General features: G+C 48.9%; 2 protein-coding genes across 2 annotated transcripts in view; both read right to left on the reverse strand.

The window, feature by feature from the left end:
* Nucleotides 1-12943: 12943 nt before the first annotated feature.
* LOC126993953 (omega-amidase NIT2-like) lies at nt 12944-17530 on the reverse strand. The gene is made up of 3 exons (XM_050853181.1): nt 17501-17530; nt 17184-17349; nt 12944-13076 (listed from the first exon to the last, which is right to left on the reverse strand). The coding sequence occupies exons 1-3, from the start codon at nt 17528-17530 to the stop codon at nt 12991-12993; spliced, it is 282 nt and encodes a 93-aa protein (XP_050709138.1). The 3' UTR covers nt 12944-12990.
* Nucleotides 17531-17559: 29 nt separating this feature from the next.
* The window catches only part of LOC126993957 (omega-amidase NIT2-like), a 31018-nt gene continuing 29588 nt past the window's right edge, over nt 17560-18989 (reverse strand). The window contains exons 2-3 of the mRNA XM_050853184.1: nt 18659-18827; nt 17560-17789 (exon numbers count right to left, since the gene is read on the reverse strand). Coding sequence (XP_050709141.1) covers nt 17668-17789; nt 18659-18827 — 291 coding nt within the window. The 3' untranslated portion in view covers nt 17560-17667. The remainder of the gene's footprint in view (nt 17790-18658; nt 18828-18989) is intronic.

Consider the following 18989-nt stretch of genomic DNA (forward strand, 5'->3'; position numbering starts at 1 on the left):
GGACTGTGCCAAATGGCTTGAGTAAGGAGTGCAAGGCACGGTAGGAAAACGATGGATCGATATTCACCATCTGAAGTGCGTCCAGCTTGGAAGAGGGACGCACATCAGAGCTACCCCCGGAATGGGAGGCAGCTTTGTCAGACACACGTGGGCTTTTGTGTCGCACGGACTTATCTTGGTCAGCCCCTCTAGGAGGTAGGGACTTTCCAGCGGCACCACCAGGAGCCGTGAAAGGCTCCAAGGTGGCGACGAGAGAGGACCGTGTAGGGGTAATCGGGGACAGGCGGACGTCAAGGAGAGGCATCCCGAGGCAAGGGAAACTTACCCATACACAGGGGAGGTGTTTCACTCCCCCACACCCCACCCACCACGGAGCCCAACAAGGGGAGGCTGAATGTTGGGGCCAAACCGCACCCAACAGACCCAGGGGTAATGGGGAAGTATACGCATCCACTGCCAGGTGTTTAACGGCGGCCGCGGGACCGTTGCGACCGCCCACCCGGCAATGACCACTTGACCCTAGCCATCGCATCACCAGCCGATTGATCCAGTGGGGCCACACTGAACCACCCGTCTTACCCCAACACTCCCACCAAAGGAGCGTGTTGCCCACAGAGGGGAACTACACCCTGCCCCGCGGTGGACTCAACCCCCAGATGAGAGGGCACGGGGATTATACGGGACGCCACGCACGGCAAACACGTGGGGAGACAGTAGCCCTGCCCTAGGTGGTAAAACGGCAGGGCGGGCGAAGGCAACATCACCAGTAGGCCTCCTCTACCGGTGACGAGGGGGGAGCACTTGGTCCACGAGGCCAACGGACATCGAGCCCTATCTAGGTGGGCAAGCCAGGTAGGTGGTGCCGCCGACCTCGCTTCAAGTCCCGTCACCACGGGGGGGGGGGAGGGGGGGGGGAGGTGGCTGAGGTGGCGGCGGAGGTGGTGGGGAGGCGGGGGAAGAGGGGGGGAGGAGGAGGGGAGAGGGAGGGAGGCGGGGGAGGAGGAGGAGGTGGGGGAGGTAGCGGTAGCAGAGGAGGCGGGAGGTGATGTGATGGAGGACAAGGAGAGAGAATGCGAGGAAGAGCAGGAAGAGACGGAAAGGAGGGAAGAGGTGGAGGAAAGGGGAGAGGGAGGTGTTGAATGAGAGTCAGCGGCGGCAGAAGGGAAGGGCAGTATGGTGGGTGTGGAGAGGGGAGATGGCGGGTGAGGAGAGAGGAGAGGGGAGGAGAGGAGAGAAGCGGCTGGAGGAGTGGAGGGGAAGAGGGAGATGCAGGAGGAGGGCGAAGTGAAGGGAGAAGGCACTAGCGAGGAGGGGGAGGCAGGCGGGAGAAGGGAGGCTGCTGTATGGGGAGAAGCAGGGGTGGAAGGAAGGGGGGGTGAGGTAACCCCGCGAGTAGAACACCTGCGACACGCTGTGACTTGCTCCGCCAAATATTTCATGTCCCGTGTTAACGAGTGGATCGTGGATTCCAGGTGCTTGCTTTTTCTTTCATCTTGCCCTGCCTTGACGCAAAAACGGCAAGTCTTACTTGTCCCGTTACTTGTCCTAAAATACTGCGGAGCTTGGCGAAGGCCACAGTTAGAACAACGTTTCAAATTTGAGGGCATATTGGTTGATCCTTCCGCGGAGCGTATAGTGAACAAAGGGTCCCGGGTGAAACAAAGGGTCCCAGGGGAATACGGCCGGCGAGCGGGGTGTCGTCTGGTGGCCTGGAAATTTCCGTTTAACATGGAAAATTACAGCCTGAAACAGCACCTAATATAAACACTTCCTGGAAAATGAATAGGAAAAAAATACGTGTAGAACGTTTAGAAGGAGCTTGCGTACACCACTGTGAAGTTGTGAGGTGTATGGGGTTAGTACAGCGAGGGAAAGCAGGTGTGTTAGGGTGAGGGTGATGAAATGTAATGAATCAGAAATAACACTTAACAGATCACAGTGTTGGGTAGTAGTAGTTGTTGTTCAGTCACTGCAGCACACTACAGCAACAGAACAGCCTCAGGAACCGCTGGGTAGCAGATAAGTTATTGAGCATGTTTGTGAATTCGGGCCCAGGAGCTGCGTCCCCTTTCCTCCCTCTCAACCTTGGAGCCCCGCAGTCCACTGGGCAGGGCCTGCCGGCGCCTCCGTCCCACCTACCCAGTCTCGTCTCCTCGCCGAACTGACACCGTGTTCGTCCTAGGCTCCCCGTCTACCCCGACGTCATCATCTACGGGCACTCAGGGAGCTGACATTCTGTTGAGCCCGTCCTCCTCCATCGAGTGACGTTTACGAGGCAGTGTGCGTCTCTACATCACCGCAACGGGCGTCTCATCCCACGAGGCGCCACTCACAATTGCCGGGTCGGGCTGCCGCTTTCCCTGGTCCTGTCGCGGTCTACTGGAGAGTACGGGAGGTGTATTGGTCTTTGTACCTTAACATTTTGACACTTACACTTTTGGTCGTTTTGATCATATTTCCTTAGAAACCTGGTGAAGGTATAATCATACTTGGACTCGACTGAAGTAGTTGCCGCCGTTCTCCTGGCTTCAATCAGTCCTATAACCATCTGAACCTCCTGGCCTTGACATTTGTGGCGACCTTGCCAGTGTAATGCCGGGATGTGAAGGCAGGAGAAGAACCTTAGAAGTATAAGGACAAGACGTAGTTTAAGTCATTATAAGTGATTACAAGTAGTTGTAAGTGAGCCTAAGTAGTTGTAAGTAATTATGAGTCACTGTAAGGCCATCATAGATATGTAAGAATGTAAGTAGGTATTCTTCATCACAACCCATAACAGAATACATCCCCCACCCCCTCAGACTACAATTACACCATATGGCGCAATACCACGCCAAGACTTTCCCGCCAGGGAACTTAGCGTCGGTCACCCCTCCCTTTCCCCCCTTCCCCCTACCAGCGCACGCACCTCGGAATTGTTACCAGCCCTTGCTGGTCAATCCCCTATCAATTAAAATCATCCACCCTTACATAGATTTTTTCCGCTGCTCCACATGAAATTTCGTCACCTTGCACGTTAAGAAACCGTACCCATATATAAACTACCCTAGTCTTCTCTTCATTTTGAATTAAAACGTGATAGATTATAAATCAGCTACTTGGGCCCCTTGTCTGCGCGACGGGGCTGCCCCAGGGCGGGTATAAAAACACGGACCAGCGTCTTCCCGGGCAGACTCGAGGTTCATCCGCTGTGTTTTACAGGTATGTACGTGGCTCTCCCGCTTTCGCCCCCCATTTGTTCCCCCCTACGTGATCCCCAGTTCACTTACCGTCTCCTCTTAAGCCAATGTGTATCTTAATTACCCTGTAAATGCATTTCTGATCTCAGTAAACGAAATGGCAGACTCGAGGCTCATCCGCTGTGTTTTACAGGTCCGGGCGACCTACTCCCTGCCACACACACACACACCCCACACACACCTACACGAACCAGTGTATCCATCCCGATGTGTTCTTTTAGTTGTTAATCTCAATAATTCTCTTCTTTCCGCGGGAGGAGCTGTAGGAGAGATCCCTGTATTTTTTTTTTTTTTTTACGTTGTTGCCTATTGCGCCGGTAGGCATCTTCCCGGTGGGGCCTGATGGTCGGCCCAAGGCTTCTTCCAGGTGGGGCCTGATGGTCGGCCCAGCCCGTTCTGGCGCAGGCGAGTGTTTATAGTGGCGCCATCTTGCATTGGCTCATGCTGCCCCCGGAACTCGTACTTGATTCGCTTGGACGGCTTCCTCTAGAGTCCGGGTTGATGGGTGGTCTTCAGGACAGCATGTGGGTAGTTTTAAGCCACTCGGCGGTGACCGAAAAATCCGAGTGGTAGCGTGAGGATTCGAACCCGCGTCGTCCATCACGCGGCGAATGTGGGTCCAGTACGCTATCACTTCGGCCACCGCCTACCCCATGCGTTCTTGGAGCCATAGCAGGGTTAGGAACGGGGAGTCGAGTCCCCCTTACAATTCCCTCCTGCACCCCCTATTGCGGGAAATATTGTGGGAGTATATAGGCCAGTAATCTGTGCTTTATCTGTGGTGTAAGAAGTGTTAGTGAAAAAAGAGGCTGTGTGTTTGGTCTTATACACGACGAGGTGTATGGGTTTTTCCGGAAATGTAACGTTCCCCCTCTCTGAGTCTCTTTCATACATCATATGTACCTGGTTTTACAATAATTGTACACCCTCACAAGGGTAAAGATTTCGTGGAGAATCCTCAGCCTTATTCTGGTTACCATTGTGAGAGGAGAAAACAAGAAATCAGTCGTGTGTCCATTCGCCTACTTCCGTCAGTTTCGGGTAAATCGTGCCTTCAATGAGGAATTAATTGTAAACCGTGTCGCCATTTACCATTTACCGCCCCCGAGTCTGCCCCGCTCACCTCGCTACCCTGCCCAAGGGATCAGAGTCTTCCTCTGGGTCATTTTAATCCCTTATTAAATCCTTAGTCCTTTATATATACATACTCTTAAGGTTCCCAGTGAGCTACCGGTGACATAGTTCATCGGTAGATCTCTGGGTGGTGGCAGCAAAACTACCCCCAGAGTGAGGCCCCCTTTTTTTCCCCAGATATCCATAGGTGAATTCCTTCTTTTTTAACATCATTTAGTGCCCCGAATTTCCGGGCACGACACCAGGATTGTACCTCACTGATTTCTAAGGTTTTATGTTCCAGGTCTCTGCTGAACCCTTTAAGTCGCCGTGAGCGCGCACTCACTGTCCTGGCCCCGAAGTGGGTATTTGTAGCACCACGCTACCGCCGTGTGGTTGTTATTCCCACCGGGACTTGTTTCAGTCGCAAGCTTGTTTGCTGCACTTTTTTTTTTTTTTACGTCGCGGCCTATTGCGCCGGTAGGCTTCTTCCTGGGGGGCCTGATGCTTGGCCCAAGGCTTCTTTCCGGTGGGCCTTGATGGTCGGCCCAGCCCGTTCTGGCGCAGGCGAGTGTTTATAGTGGCGCCATCTTGCACTGGCTCATGCTGCCCTCCCGGAGCTCATCTTTAATCCTAGAATCTAGAGTCCGGGTTGATAGGTGGTCTTCTGGACAGCATGCGAGTAGTTTTAAGCCACTCGGCGGCGGCTGAAAAATCCCAGCTTGGTGGCACCGGGCGGGGATTGAACTCACGTCCTCCTGAACGCGGCGCCGTCACTCTGTCGACTCAGCCACCGCCTCCCCGGTGTTTTGCTGTTTATGTGCAGACAGTCTGTCTTGAACTCGGTTCGGATCTTCGTGGGTTCGTGTTGTCCCGGGAGTGTGTCCTTCCGGTTGTTTTCTTTTGTGGCTTTGATTTCCTGTTTGTTGTGATCTAATCTTTAAGTCTCTTGCTAGGATGTCCAGCTTCGAAGAACTTAAGGCCCTGGGACTGGGCCTCTCGGGAGCTGAAGTCGGCCGCTATGTGTTGGAGCTACAGGCCGTACAAAGGGAAGAACGCGCCTTAGAAAGGGAAGAACGGAAGAGGAAAGAAGAATTGGAAGAACGGAATAGGAAAGAAAAAATTGAAGAAGGAAGAAGGAAGAAGAGCGAAAGTTCGAGTTAGCGAAGCTTGAGGCCGAGAAGGAACTGGAGCTGGCTCGGATCGCCGCTTCGAGTAAGTCTGCTCTTCGTTTTGTCGGTGAGTGTGTTGACCGTCCTCGTTTACCTGCTTACAGGGATGGAGATGACTTTGCTTCTTACCTTTTTTTTTTTTTTTTTTACGTCGTTGCCTGTTGCGCCGGTAGGCATCTTCCTGGTGGGGCCTGATGGTCGGCCCAAGGCTTCTTCCAGGTGGGGCCTGATGGTCGGCCCAGCCCGTTCTGGCGCAGGCGAGTGTTTATAGTGGCGCCATCTTGCATTGGCTCATGCTGCCCCCCGGAATTCGTTCTTGATTCGCTTGGACGGCTTCCTCTAAAGTTCGGGATGATGGGTGGTCTTCAGGACAGCATGTGGGTAGTTTTAAGCCACTCGGCGGTGCCTGAAAAATCCGAGTGGTAGCGTGGGGATTCGAACCCGCGTCGTCCATCACGCGGTGAATGTGGGCCCAGTACGCTACCAGTTCGGCCACCGCGTACCCTAAAGGTTCGAAAGGATAGCTGAGCTTTTGAAGGTTGACAAGGATGCTTATGCTGTAAGATTGGGAGCCCGTTTGTCTGGTAAAGCTGCTAGGATTTACACTTCACTTTCTCCTGAGATTGTTGCTGACTACCATCTTCTGAAGAAGTCCCTGCTGAAGAGCTTTTGCAAGACTCCCGACGGCTTTAGAGTGGACTTCAGGTCAAGTAAGATTCAGCCAGGGGAAACTTACGAGTAGTTCAGCATTCAATTTGGCCGCTCGTTTGAACAGTGGTTAGAGGCTTCCAATATTGACTTCACCTACGCTTCTTTAAAGGACTTTATGGTGCTAGATCAATTCATCTTCTCTCTTCTCCCTGACCTTCGCACGTTTATCAAGGAACGTGGAGTGCGGCCGCTGGCGGCCGCCGTACAATTAGCCGACGACTGGTCATCGGCGCGCCACTCATATCCCAGGTCTTCCCAGTCGTCATCTGCCAGCAAGAAGACACACCAGAAAGATCAAGCTTCCTCCGACTCCGGTACTCCTGCTGCCAAAAAAGGTCCTGCCTCTACCTTGAAGTGCCATCAATGCGGGGAGGGAGGCCATATCCGCCTCAGATGCCCTAAGAATCCTCGCGCCTTCAAGGACGGGCCGTCCTCCTCCGTTAACGTAGGCTTTTGTTGGGAGGACAGGAAAGTTTCTAACTACTGTGCTACGGGGACCATCAACGGCGCCTGGACTGCTACAATCATCCGTGACACCGGTTGTTCCAGCCTCATCGTCTCCGAGGAGGCCTTGCCAGATGATGACACTACCGACTGTAAGAAGGTAACAGTTTGTGACTACCTAGGTCCGCCAGACACCTTCCCCGTCGTTCGGTGGTACCTAAAGTGTCCCTACTATGAAGGCTGGGCTGATACCATCCGTGCACCGATCAAGTTTGCAACCGCTAGGATTGGTGACATTCCCGGGGCCCGTAAGCCTGACGACCCTGTTTGTACATCTGATTTAACGGCGCCTGCCTCAATCTGTACTCCTCAGGAATAAGATGCTCGTCCTCCTCTCCGTGCTACGCCTGTTACGCAAGATTCCTCTGTTTCGCTTTAGGTCGTCTCCTCTCCTTCCGAGTCTGAATTAGCCTGTGTTGTTCAGACTCGCGCTGCTTCAGCACGTGTGAGACGCCTGCATCCGCTTGTTCTCCCCGACTTACAACCAGTCAAGGTAACGCCCAACGACTTTGCTCGTTTACAGGAGACCTGCCCTTCCCTCGGCGCTGTGCGCCCCAAGGCTACTGCCGGACTGCCCGATGTAGCCCGGAATGGAGCGTCCTAAAAGTTATCCTGGACGAATGGACTCCTGTATAGAGACTGTGTCGCTTCTAGCCGGCCCGGCAAGGTCGGGACTCGGTCGTTGGTGCTCCCTTCTGACTCCCGTCATATCGTGCTACAAGTGGCCCACGATAGTCCCCTCGCCGGTCACTTCTCTCATCGGAAGACGGAATTGAAGGTGAGCGATAACTTCTTCTGGCCTGGCATGGGGGCCGATATCCGTGTCTACTATCGGTCGTGCGACATATGCCAGCGTAAGTCTTATAAGGGCCGGGTTAAACCCGTCCCCCTCCAACCATTGCCTGTCGTCACGGAAACCTTCTTCAGAGTTGCTGTGGATGTGGTGGGCCCTTTCTCTCCGCCGTCTGCAGAAGAACACAGGTATGTTCTCACCCTGATTGACTTTGCCACAGGGTTCCCTTAAGCCATTCCACTCAAGGATGTGGAATCTGTTTCTGTTGCTGAGGCTTTTTTGTCTATATTTTCCAGGGTCGAAATTCCCCGGGAAATCCTGAGTGACAGAGGTACGCAATTCACCTCTCAGCTAATGGCCGAGCTTCACAAGCTGCTTGGTGTGAAGCCCCAGCTCACCACACCGTTTCATCCGAGTGGTAATGGTCGAGTGGAGAGGCTGCATGGGTCCCTCAAAGCTGTTCTACGGAAGCTTTGCAGCGAGAAGACTAGATAGTGGCATCGCTACCTTATTCCGACTTTGTTTGCCCTCAAGGAAATGCCCAGCGACCGCACCGGCTTCTCGGCCTTCGACCTCCTCTACGAGGGCAGTGTGCGAGGGCCCTTGACTGTCCTGAAGGACTTATGAGAAGACCGTGACCTGCAGGAGGAAGAACGGACGAGTCTACAATACGTCATCGAGCTCAGGGAGAAACTGACCGAATGTGCTCAGCTCGCCGCCCGGGAGGCTGACGTAAGTACTGCAAAGTACAAGTCTGATTTTGACCTGCGATCCCAAGATAGACAATTCAAGCTTGGCGACGAGGTCCTAGTTCTTCTCCCTGACTCTACCAAGAAGTTGCTCGTTTCCTGGCGTGGCCCATTCAAAGTGTTGGAACGACGAAACAAGGTGGACTACCTGGTTGATGACCCGCTGTACCACGCCAACCTCCTAAAAAGGTACCATCGCCGCGCTCAAGTAAACTTCGCGTATGTCATGGACGATACTCCAGCGCCGGATGATGACTGTTCACCCACAGGACCTATGGAAGCAGAGGACCCTGACGACCTTGTCCCCTGTCCTTTGGTCTGTTCCGTTCCTGACTCCGCCCTCAACCCGGCGCTGGACATCAACAAGTCCCTGGAGTGGAACCAGCGCGCATCGCTAGAAGACGTACTTTCCACCTTTAAGGACGTATTTTCAGAGACTCCAGGTTGCACCAACACCCTGCAACATGAGATAATTTTAACCACCACCAACAGAGTCTGCACGAAGAACTACCCTGTGCCGATCCACCTCCGTCCTTACTTTGTTAAGGAAGTTGACAACCTCCGCCTACTAGGCATCATCCAGCCGTCGTCCTCTCCACACTGCTCTCGCGTGGTAATGGTACGCAAGTCTGACGGGAGCTACCGAATGGCCATAGACTTCAGGCAACTTAACTCCGTTACTGTTTTTGATGCTGAGCCCACCTGTTCTGTCGAAGAGGACTTGCACAAGTTTGCAGGAGCTACCTACTTTTCGGAGCTTGACTTGTGCAAGGCCTACTACCAGATCCCCTTCACCGACCGTGCCAAGCCTCTCACTGCTTTTCCCACCCACCGAGGATTGATGGAGTTCTGTCGACTTCCCTTCTGTCTCGTCACCGCCTGCTCCACCTACATCCGCCTCATGAGGACTGTTCTTGCCGATCTGCCTAACATCTCCTTTTATTTTGATAACGTCTTCATTTACTCGTCAGATTGGCCCAGTCACCTAACAGCTCTAACCTCTGTCCTTGAGCGGCTCCGTCATCACCGGCTGACGGCGAAACCATCCAAGTGTCGGTTTGGCTTCCCTTTTATCCAGTACTTGGGGTTTGCGATTGACGGGGTGCACCTTCGCCCCATGCGGGACAAGACTGAGGCCCTGAAGCAGATCAGCCCTCCGACTACCAAGAAAAGTCTTCACAGCTTCCTGGGGATGGTTTCGTTCAACCGCTGTTTCACCCCCATGGCTTCCGACCTCACGGGACCTTTCTCTGACCTTCTCCGGAAACCCCAACGTGAGCCGCTGCCGTGGACTGAAGACCTGTTATCACGGTTCGAACAACTGAAGGGTGCCTTGTCATCGCAGCCAGTCCTACGATTTCCTAACCCCGCCTTGGCTTTTGTTCTTAGGACAGACGCCTCGAACTTCGGGTTGGGAGCTGTGCTGCTGCAGTACTACAAGGACACCCCCCATCCAGTCTGGTATGCCAGTCGGAAGCTGCTTGACCGGGAAAGGAGATACGCCACCATCGAACAAGAAGCCCTTGCCATCTTGTACGAGATCTCCAAGTTTGACATCTACCTCATTTTAGAAACAGACCATAAACCTCTGGTAATCTCCACAAGTCCAAGTGCTCCAACGACAGACTGATGAGGTGGGCCCTTCAGTTGCAGAACTACCCGTTCCGGTTGGTTCATCTCGCCGGCCGAGACAACGTGGGTGCAGACTTTCTGAGTCGCTCCTTAGGAGGTGAACGTTAGCCGTTCCTCTTTGTCATTTCTGGTTGCTTAATTCTTGTTGTATCGTGTTAGTTCAGTTTAATATACCTACGGTAGATTTTTGTAAGGGGGCTTATGTGAGGGCTGAACTACCACACACACACACACACACACACACACACACCGGTATAAGGGTTGATGCTCTTTCGATTATTCCCAGCTTGCCGCTACACCCAGCCTGCTTTGTTCGCTGACCCGAAGCTGCTGCTGGTAGCGATGCAGTCTCATTCGGCTTCACGGCCGGCGCCCCGACTCCACGCGGCGTCGAAGCGAGCCAAGGTAGTGTGGTTGCCCGAGAGCTGAGGCAGAGCGGAACTGACCCGAGAGCGATCCAGGACCTGCGCCCCCATTCCTCCCTCTCAACGTTGGAGTCCCGCAGTCTACTGGGCACGGCCTGCCGGCGCCTCCGTCCCACCTACCCAGTCTCGTCTCCTCGCCGAGCTGACACCGTTTGTTCGTCCTTGGCTCCCCGTCTACCCCGACGTCATCATCTACGGGCACTCAGGCAGCCGACATTCTGCTGAGCCCGTCCTCCTCCATCGCGTGACTTCTACGAGGCAGTGTGCGTCTCTTCCCACGAGGCGCCACTACAACTGCCAGGTCGGGCTGCCGCTTTCCTTGGTCCTGTCGCGGTCTACTGGAGAGTACGGGAGGTGTATTGGACTTTGTACCTTAACATGTTGACACTTACACTTTTGGTTGTTTTGATCATATTTCCTTAGAAACCTGGTTTAGGTATAATCATACTTGGACTCGATTGAAGTAGTTGCCGCCGTTCTCCTGGCTTCAATCAGTCCTTTAACCATTTTGAATCTTCTGGCCTTGACAGTCATGAACAACCAATCGGGTGAAAGGGGGCTGAGCTTAGCCAGTACGGAGGAGGGGCTTTTTGGTGCAAACTGGCCAAGTTAATTTGAACCGACTTATACTGCAAGTGTTGAAAGAATGTTTTCCACATTTGGCCTGGTACACTAAACTTTATTCGGGAATAGACTTGGAGTGAAAGAAGGCCGGGAAGCTAGTTTTCCTTCAAGATTTTAAACAAAGATTACAATTTATATTAGACAATTAATTTCTTTGCTATAGGCCAACTGCCTATTACTATGCTGATAGTTTATTTTCTCTCTTATTCTTTTAACGCAGTGTTCTGTTGTTTCTATCATAACCACAGCTCTGGTGGGCCTATGGAAAATATGTTTGTGTATGCTATTGAAATTTAAATACCAACATTTTTTTTCTGTGGATCAATATAGTACTGTATGCAATATATATAATTGCTCTGTAGGAATGAATATAAATTTGCTGTTCTCCTTTATAAATTACACATACCTGATTTTTGTGGCTTAATGCAGTACTGTATATTATATGCATTTGCTCAGTAAGTTTGAGAAAGCAATACGTATGAATAAGCATTGTACTACATTTAAATTTACACAATTTAACTACCAGTATTTTTCTGTATGCATGGTTGGAAAGGATGTTTCTTAAACAATTTATCTGCTGTTTAGTGAAGTGGCAAATATATTTATCTATTTATTTATTTATATATAATGTACCAAAAATATGTTTTCAGTTACTTTGAAGCTGCAGCATTTGAATAAGGATTTGAGTTTACCAACTGATGTTTTCATCCTGGTATTAGTAAAATGACTGCGCATAATCAAAAATTCAAAACTCTATATAATTAAAACCACAATACCTGATGAAACTAACAAAGGTACATAAAAAAACACTGGTTTTATTGATGGGTTTTTGGGTTAAACCAGGGCTGTCAAACTCATGGCCCGCGGGATAGTCATAAATGGCCCGCGGTATCACGATAACTTCAATCTTGTCAATGTATTTTCTACCCTTGTTAACCCCCATGACGGTACTTCAGAGGATGGATTGGCCCTCGAAGGGTTTTGTGTTTGACACCCCTGGTTTTAACCGCCAACCCTGCTGTACATAATTAAAATCTTACATATAGTTAAAACCACAATACTTAAGACACTAACAAAGATACACACTAAAGAAAAGGAGAAGAAAAAGTTTTATTAGTTGGTTTAAACCACTGTTTTTATAGGTTTAAACCATGGTTTTAACCTCTCACGGGGTCAAGACGTGTCACATGGCGCTCCCCATAGCAGCCACAGGGTCGTCCTGTTGACCCTTTTCCTTTCCCTTCGCTCCCCATTCCCCGCCCCTTTTCATTCTTTCGAGGAGCTCATCACTCCAAAGAACTTTTTTGTGAAATGTTGTAATGTATAGACATACAGTGAGTGCAGTGTGTTAGTGGTGCTGGAAGGATAGCGAGCTGTGTCGCCAACGCCTCGTCATCCACAGCGTCCCAGCCGACACCCTCAAGATCCGAAGGATACCATCATCTAGGTCACCCAGCAGCAGGGGAAGGTCAGTTCAGGTGGCAGGCAGTGTGGCAGTCTCGTCACTCAGTTTCGGAGCAAGATGTACAGCAACTATATCAACGCTGTGCACTTGTTCCCACGACTACATCTACCAGCCCGTCCAGCCGGGCAGCACCCACCACCTGTGTCTCGCCGCCCCAAGAGCTTAGGACCTCCCTACTAAGCCTGGGTATACCTGAGTGACCCACCCCCACAAATTGCCCACCTGCACCACCACCATCGTCTGTCACCTGAACCCAGCGTCTGACATGAGGATTAACACCTGACCTGACCTCACCGTCATCTGAAGAGACCGCACCTTCCCCCGCGCTCGGCACCACCGCCCTGCCCTCCCCACCGCCCTCCTCCCCCACCCCAAGCTCCGTCGCCCCAACCCCCCAACTCCCATTCCCCGTCCCTCTTCTTTTGTACTTGTTTCATTAGCGAAGAAAAATTGTATTTATAATATGTAAATTTTCAGCCTGACGGCTGCCGCAACCAAATAAACCCTTTATTATTATTATTATTATTATTATTATTATTATAACACCTTATGGCCTCTTGTTTTTACTTGGCCGTCACCTCGTAGACGTCGTCTCGCATCTGCTTGAGGACAGGAATCATTTGTCGCACCTTATCCACGTAGTCCATGTCTGAAAGGGTTTAGGGCTTGTTAGTGCTGTTGTGGAAATGTCTCGATCCTTACTACACAATGCCGTAAGGTCTGGAATAGGGCAAAATCAGTGTGATTCCCAGTATGGCAATGTACCAAATATCCAACCCGAGATGGTCTAGCAGCAAGAGGAGGTATCATAGGACATGTAAATTTATGGCATAATTCAAATACCTCAACGCTATCTCAAGACTGTGTTTTGAGTATCAGCAGTGGCATAGTTAGGCCTGGGCTTTCGGGGCTATAGCCCCGAATGTTTTATGAATAGCCCTGGATCTCTTTTTTTTTTTTTTTTTTTAAGAATTGCCCCAACCAGGCTAATACAAAATGTTAATTCTTGTTAAGCTGTTAGTAATAGAAATTAGATTTCATAGATCCCATACGGAGATTATGTTTGTTCCCGTCCGGTTCACGTTCCTGTCACGTATTCACGGCCATCAGTCAGGCAGTGGTGCCACCGTGACAGGCGCCAGCCAAGGTGGGTATCCCGGCCCGCGCACACGTGTGGGCGAGATAATTTGTTGATTGGTAGTAGCGAGCAAGACCTGTGTCTGAGGCTATGAATGTTAGCAGTTTTTTTCAAAAAGAAAGGGGACCAAGGCAATGAGGTGCAGCCTGCAAGGCAAGAGCAGGCAGAGGAAGAGTTACTTCCTGCTGTTGCTGCAACTGCAGATGAGTCATGACGGGAGACTGCCGCTGCCTTTACATTGTCTGTTAGCTTAGGTTGGTGAAGCAGAGGGCTCTTTAGCCAGCCAGCTAGTAGCCATAGTCCAGCTGAGGGGTTTTCAAACGTTTTTGTCACCAAGGCATACTAACTCCTTAAAAAAATATGGTAGTTATGTATACTATATAATGACGGGAAATGTGTACACTGCACCGAATTGCTCCAGCATTCAGCAGTTCGAAGTGGAACGAGGGACCGTGCTTTTTCCAATTTCCAAAGGATCCAGTTATTATTTAACGAATTTCAAGAGGTAATTTAGTGATATTTTGCTGTGGGCAAAAACCTGTGGTGACAATTACACGAGATCGAATTTCGTTGATATAAAAAATAAGTTAAAAGCATTACAGTAAAAGCTTTTAATACGTCTTTAACCCTGTATTTAATAAACTTGCAGGAACTGATGACATGGCAGGAGTGAAAATCAGCATCTAAATTTATAAAAATGCAGTAATAGAGTAGTAGGTTGCAGGAGATGAAACCTGACAGGCCACATTATTTACTGTCGTGATGTGATTACCTAGGGTCCTAGGCTATGACAATGGGATAAACAATACGTCTCCTATAAGGCTAAAGGCTGAAAGGTTTTTTCTTCTTTTTTAGGTGAGAAGAGCAAAAAAATAAATCGATCGTTCCGTTGCCGCTGGACTGTGAACAATTAAGTTGTGGCTACCATTAATACTAATATTATTTACAAAATAAATTGCTTATTTTTCCTATTAAAAAAAGGGGTATTATGTTGAACGTGTTGGCGGTCTAATTTCCAAATACGGACAGTTTTTTTTACGAGCAAAAAACAAGAGAGTTAAGTGCAGAGGTGTGCGCGGTACTGAAAAATCAGTAGTGAGGTTGCGGTAGTGCGGTACTTTTTTCCTGAGTACTGCGGTTGCGGTAGTGCGGTCCCATTTTTTTTATTTCCCAGTACGGTATGCGGTGTGCGGTACTGCGGTAGCGGTAGTCACTATAAAAAAAAAAAAAATACTTCAGTGCCTATCCTGGTTATCCATTGACTAACTAATAACTTGTGAGATACAAAAAAAAAAAAAAAAAGGAGGACCGGGGGAGGAAGAGAGGAGGAAAGGGGGAACAGGGGAGTAGAGGACGGGAAGGGGAGGAAGGGGAGGGAAGGGAATGCAACTTTCCGAGGGAGGGGACAGGGAAGGGGGAGGAGGAGATCAGCGTCATGTGAGAGAGGAGAAAGTGGGGGGTGGGAAGGAAGGAGGGAAGGAAGGCAGAACGGAAGGAAGGGTGGTGCAGCTGCAGGGATATGTGGGAGTGAAGGGGAAGGGGAGGAGGGAAGAAAGGGGAGGACTATTCTCCAGCGTTTGAGCGAAAGCGAAAGATTACTAATATAGGAAAGTCATGGCAGGAAGAGTGAAACATTATTCAAACTGTCCAATACATTAAGACAAAACACATCAACTGCAACTGTTAATTAGCGGCTACCATGGGAAAGTTGTAAGCCCTGGTGTCTCATGCCTCAGCGAAGAAACCACGTGGAAATTTCAACGTGGAGATAATATAATAATAATAATAATAATAATAATAATAATAATGTATTATTATTATTATTATTATAATCAAATAATATTGATCTTGGCTACATTGAAGAGAGAGAGAGAGAGAGAGAGAGAGAGAGAGAGAGAGAGAGAGAGAGAGAGAGAGAGAGAGAGAGAGAATGATAAAATAGAGAAGTTACAATGAAGTTATAAAACAGATATAATATGTACTATGGTCTATGTTAATGTTATGCATCAGAGAAAAAATTGTGCGGGACATGAGATTGAGCGGCGATCATGTTAGTGCTTGCTTGTACTGTTGTTCACTGCCATGTACAGTCATCGTCAGAGGCAGTCATGGCGCGCCGCCTTGGGTTGAGTGACGAACATATTTACTCTGAGTTATTCATTTAGTATTTAATTTTGAACAATAACTGAAAAGTCAGAATGATTGAATCACTGATTCTGATGACTGATACCGATTGACTGATTGAGTCCGATTCAATGTATATAAAAAAATTAAAAAAAACATTTCTGTGAGCATGCCGCGCTGCAAATGTCTTCGATGGTTTTCTAAGTACCGCAAAAAGTACCGCAGGGTTTATTAGTGCGGTCCGCGGTAGTGCGGTATTTTCAGAAAGTTTGCGGTAGTGCGGTACTTTTTTTGTGATGCGGTAGTACCGCACTAAATACCGCACTTGCCCGCCTCTGGTTAAGTGTATGAGTGCTGAGTTGTAGTTTCAATCTTCTTGGTAACAATAAATAAATAAACAAATAGATGAATTTGTTAAAAATGGTAGTTTCTGATTGCTAATTACTTTATGCTCACTTACTCAGATGTTCCTTATATTACTATAGTACATTGTAAAAAGGGCCAATTGCTTTTCATCAGATTTTAGTGCCTTGTCCTCTGCAGTAAATTTTAATTAGAAGTTGTCTGTACAGTACATTTATATGTATGATTCATCAGTCTTAAGCGCTTTACAGTAATGTGCTTATGCTTTACCATAATTCGATTATGACCTCGAAAGTTTTATTATGACACACTTGCCATATTTTCAATGTTACTGCTAAATACAATAACACATAAATTGACCCTAATGTATGTCAGAGAGGCCTCAGAATTACCCAAAAACCTCCGGGCTTCTCTCGCCTACAACCACTCAGCATTTTGGGCTGGGCTTAAGCCCCCAATGTTTCAAGGTCCTAAATACGCCCCTGATTTTCAGTGCCATGTTCTTGTCTTGCAAAGCATTCTGTGACTAGAAAGTTTCAACCCTTCACTGTGCCATGTGGGAGTGCTCATCCTGTAAAAAGAGCATGTGATGTTTGGACACCGGGCACATGCTGTGGCTCCAATGCCCAAGCTGTGATGTGTGGACATGTTCCCCTGTCCTAGAATGTCCTGCCTTCAGAGGCCACTGCCATCCGTTGAGCACTGTGGTCATTACAATGCTCTCTTGCTGCAGGGTTTGGAAGGAACTTTTCCCCCCAATGCCCAAGCTGTGATGTGTAGACATGTTCCCCTGTCCTAGAATGTCCTGCCTTCAGGGGCCACTGCCATCCGTTGAGTACTGTGGTCATTACAATGCATGTGTCTCTTGCTGCAGGGTTGGGAAGGGAGTTGTCCCAGAAATACAAATTTTGCTACATTTAAAAATTATTCCTGTAAGTTGTTTGTACCTACAACTTCAATATGAGTATCTGTTTGGGACCGTATGTATATATAGACCATATGGAAGGTATGAGATATGGTGAAAAGGCACTGTAGTATGTGATGGTAAGGTTTTATTTATTGTGTGTGGAAATGACTATCAGGAACAGTCTTGAAATCCAAATATTTATTCATCAAAAAGGTCACACTCACCCAGGTCACCATAGACGATGGTCTCCTTTTCCTCACAAGTGGCGATGACCTCCCCCCAGGGGTTGACAATCGAGGAGTGGCCCCAGGTAACGAAAGAATGGTTTGTGTTGCGAGCGGGAGAAACGTTCGCCACGTACACCTGGCGGTAGAGAATTAAAGATTGAGTCTGATGGCGAAAGTTGACAGCCGGTATTCAAACAGCTGTTCAGAAGTCAAGGATGTACACAGCAAAACAAGCCGGATCCCATCATCACTACACACTTTTGATATTTGTTATTTCTCCAATATTGCTGATATGGTGATGGTGTAAGATCCACTTCCCAACAGTAGAAGGTAGGTAAATGCATGTCATGGGCTGGAGCCACACAACTGAAGCACTAACAGCCTTGTGGCATGGGACAGGCAACGCCTCCAGCAATCATCAGCAACACAGCGGGGCTCGTGCAGTTGCCACCAGAGCACAGCCGTGTACAAGACGTCTCTTTTAAACACCAAAAGGAGCGTCACTCGCCTGGTTGTCGATGGCACGGCTTCGTTGCAGCAGCTGCCAGTGGGCCGGGCCGGTGACATTGCTGCAAGCTCCGGGGTACAGCACCACTTTGCACCCTAAAAAAATCCATGTTAAACCTTACTTGTATGATACACATTTTTGCATTAAGAAATAAAATAGAAAGCTCACAGTCCATTTTCTATATGCAGGGGTTGGGGGATATCAGATGAATGAATCAGTCACTACATGCAGTCATTATACATTAAATTTGTCCAGCAGCCCTGCCTCCTCCCTCACCCTTGCTCCATTAGAACCTAAACTCTTTTTCACCCAACCAGTCATCTCCCATAGCTATGAAAGAGGGGAGGGGGCAGGGCTTCTGGGTCACTCTAGTGTATGCTGACTATACCTATTAGCACAAGTAAATGTATCGATTCCTTGAAACAAAGCATAAGTCATTTCCCACGAATGCCACTAGTCAGAACATCAAAAGTCTGGATTCCTGAAGGCACATCTATGATTTAAAAACAGCTGTTCAGATATTTTTAGGCAGGAAACTAGACCCCAAAATAACGATAAGAATTACAGATTAAAACTACTGCATGCCTGGCTGTCACCCACCCATCAGCCATACCAAGGAACTGCTGGACAAATTCTACCAAAGCCCTTGCCACGTGCAAGGTGACAAGCTGTGTCCCAGAACGCTAAATGGGAGTATGTTATGCACTGAATATCAGTACTAGACTGAGACCAATGCTTTGTACAAGAGGAATTGGGATGTTACGTCTCCTTGCTAACCTTGCTGACGTCACGGGATTGTGTAATGGGAACAAGCACAGAAGACGAACATGTGATTTGTAAACTTCAGCACATAACATGTAGGAGAGAAAGAGTGACAAACATAACAAATACGCAGTAGGCAATGACAAACATAACAAGTAGTATGCAAAAGAGTTGGCAAATGCAGCACAATGTAAGCACTCACCTAACTTTGCATAAAGTCGGGCCATTTCTGGAAACCTCATGTCGTAACAGATGCCGAGACCAATCTTACAGTGGGGGAGCTCAAAGGTGGTCAAGGTGTTGCCAGGAGTGAAGAAGCTGGACTCTTGCAAGACTAGTTCACCAGGGATATTGACGTCAAAAAGGTGAATCTAGAGACAAAACATCAATTCGTAATTTGGTCAATTCAATTTTTTTTTCTTTTTTTGCCCTCGAGCTGCTACTACTATAAAATAAGTTTCCAAAATGGATCGTAGGAACAGTGAGAATTGGATCTAGGTAAACAGCCAAAACATGTGATCAAGGTGTGAGGT

Source organism: Eriocheir sinensis, unplaced genomic scaffold, assembly GCF_024679095.1.
Source record: "Eriocheir sinensis breed Jianghai 21 unplaced genomic scaffold, ASM2467909v1 Scaffold7, whole genome shotgun sequence".
In the NCBI taxonomy this organism is placed as follows: Eukaryota; Metazoa; Arthropoda; class Malacostraca; order Decapoda; family Varunidae; genus Eriocheir; species Eriocheir sinensis.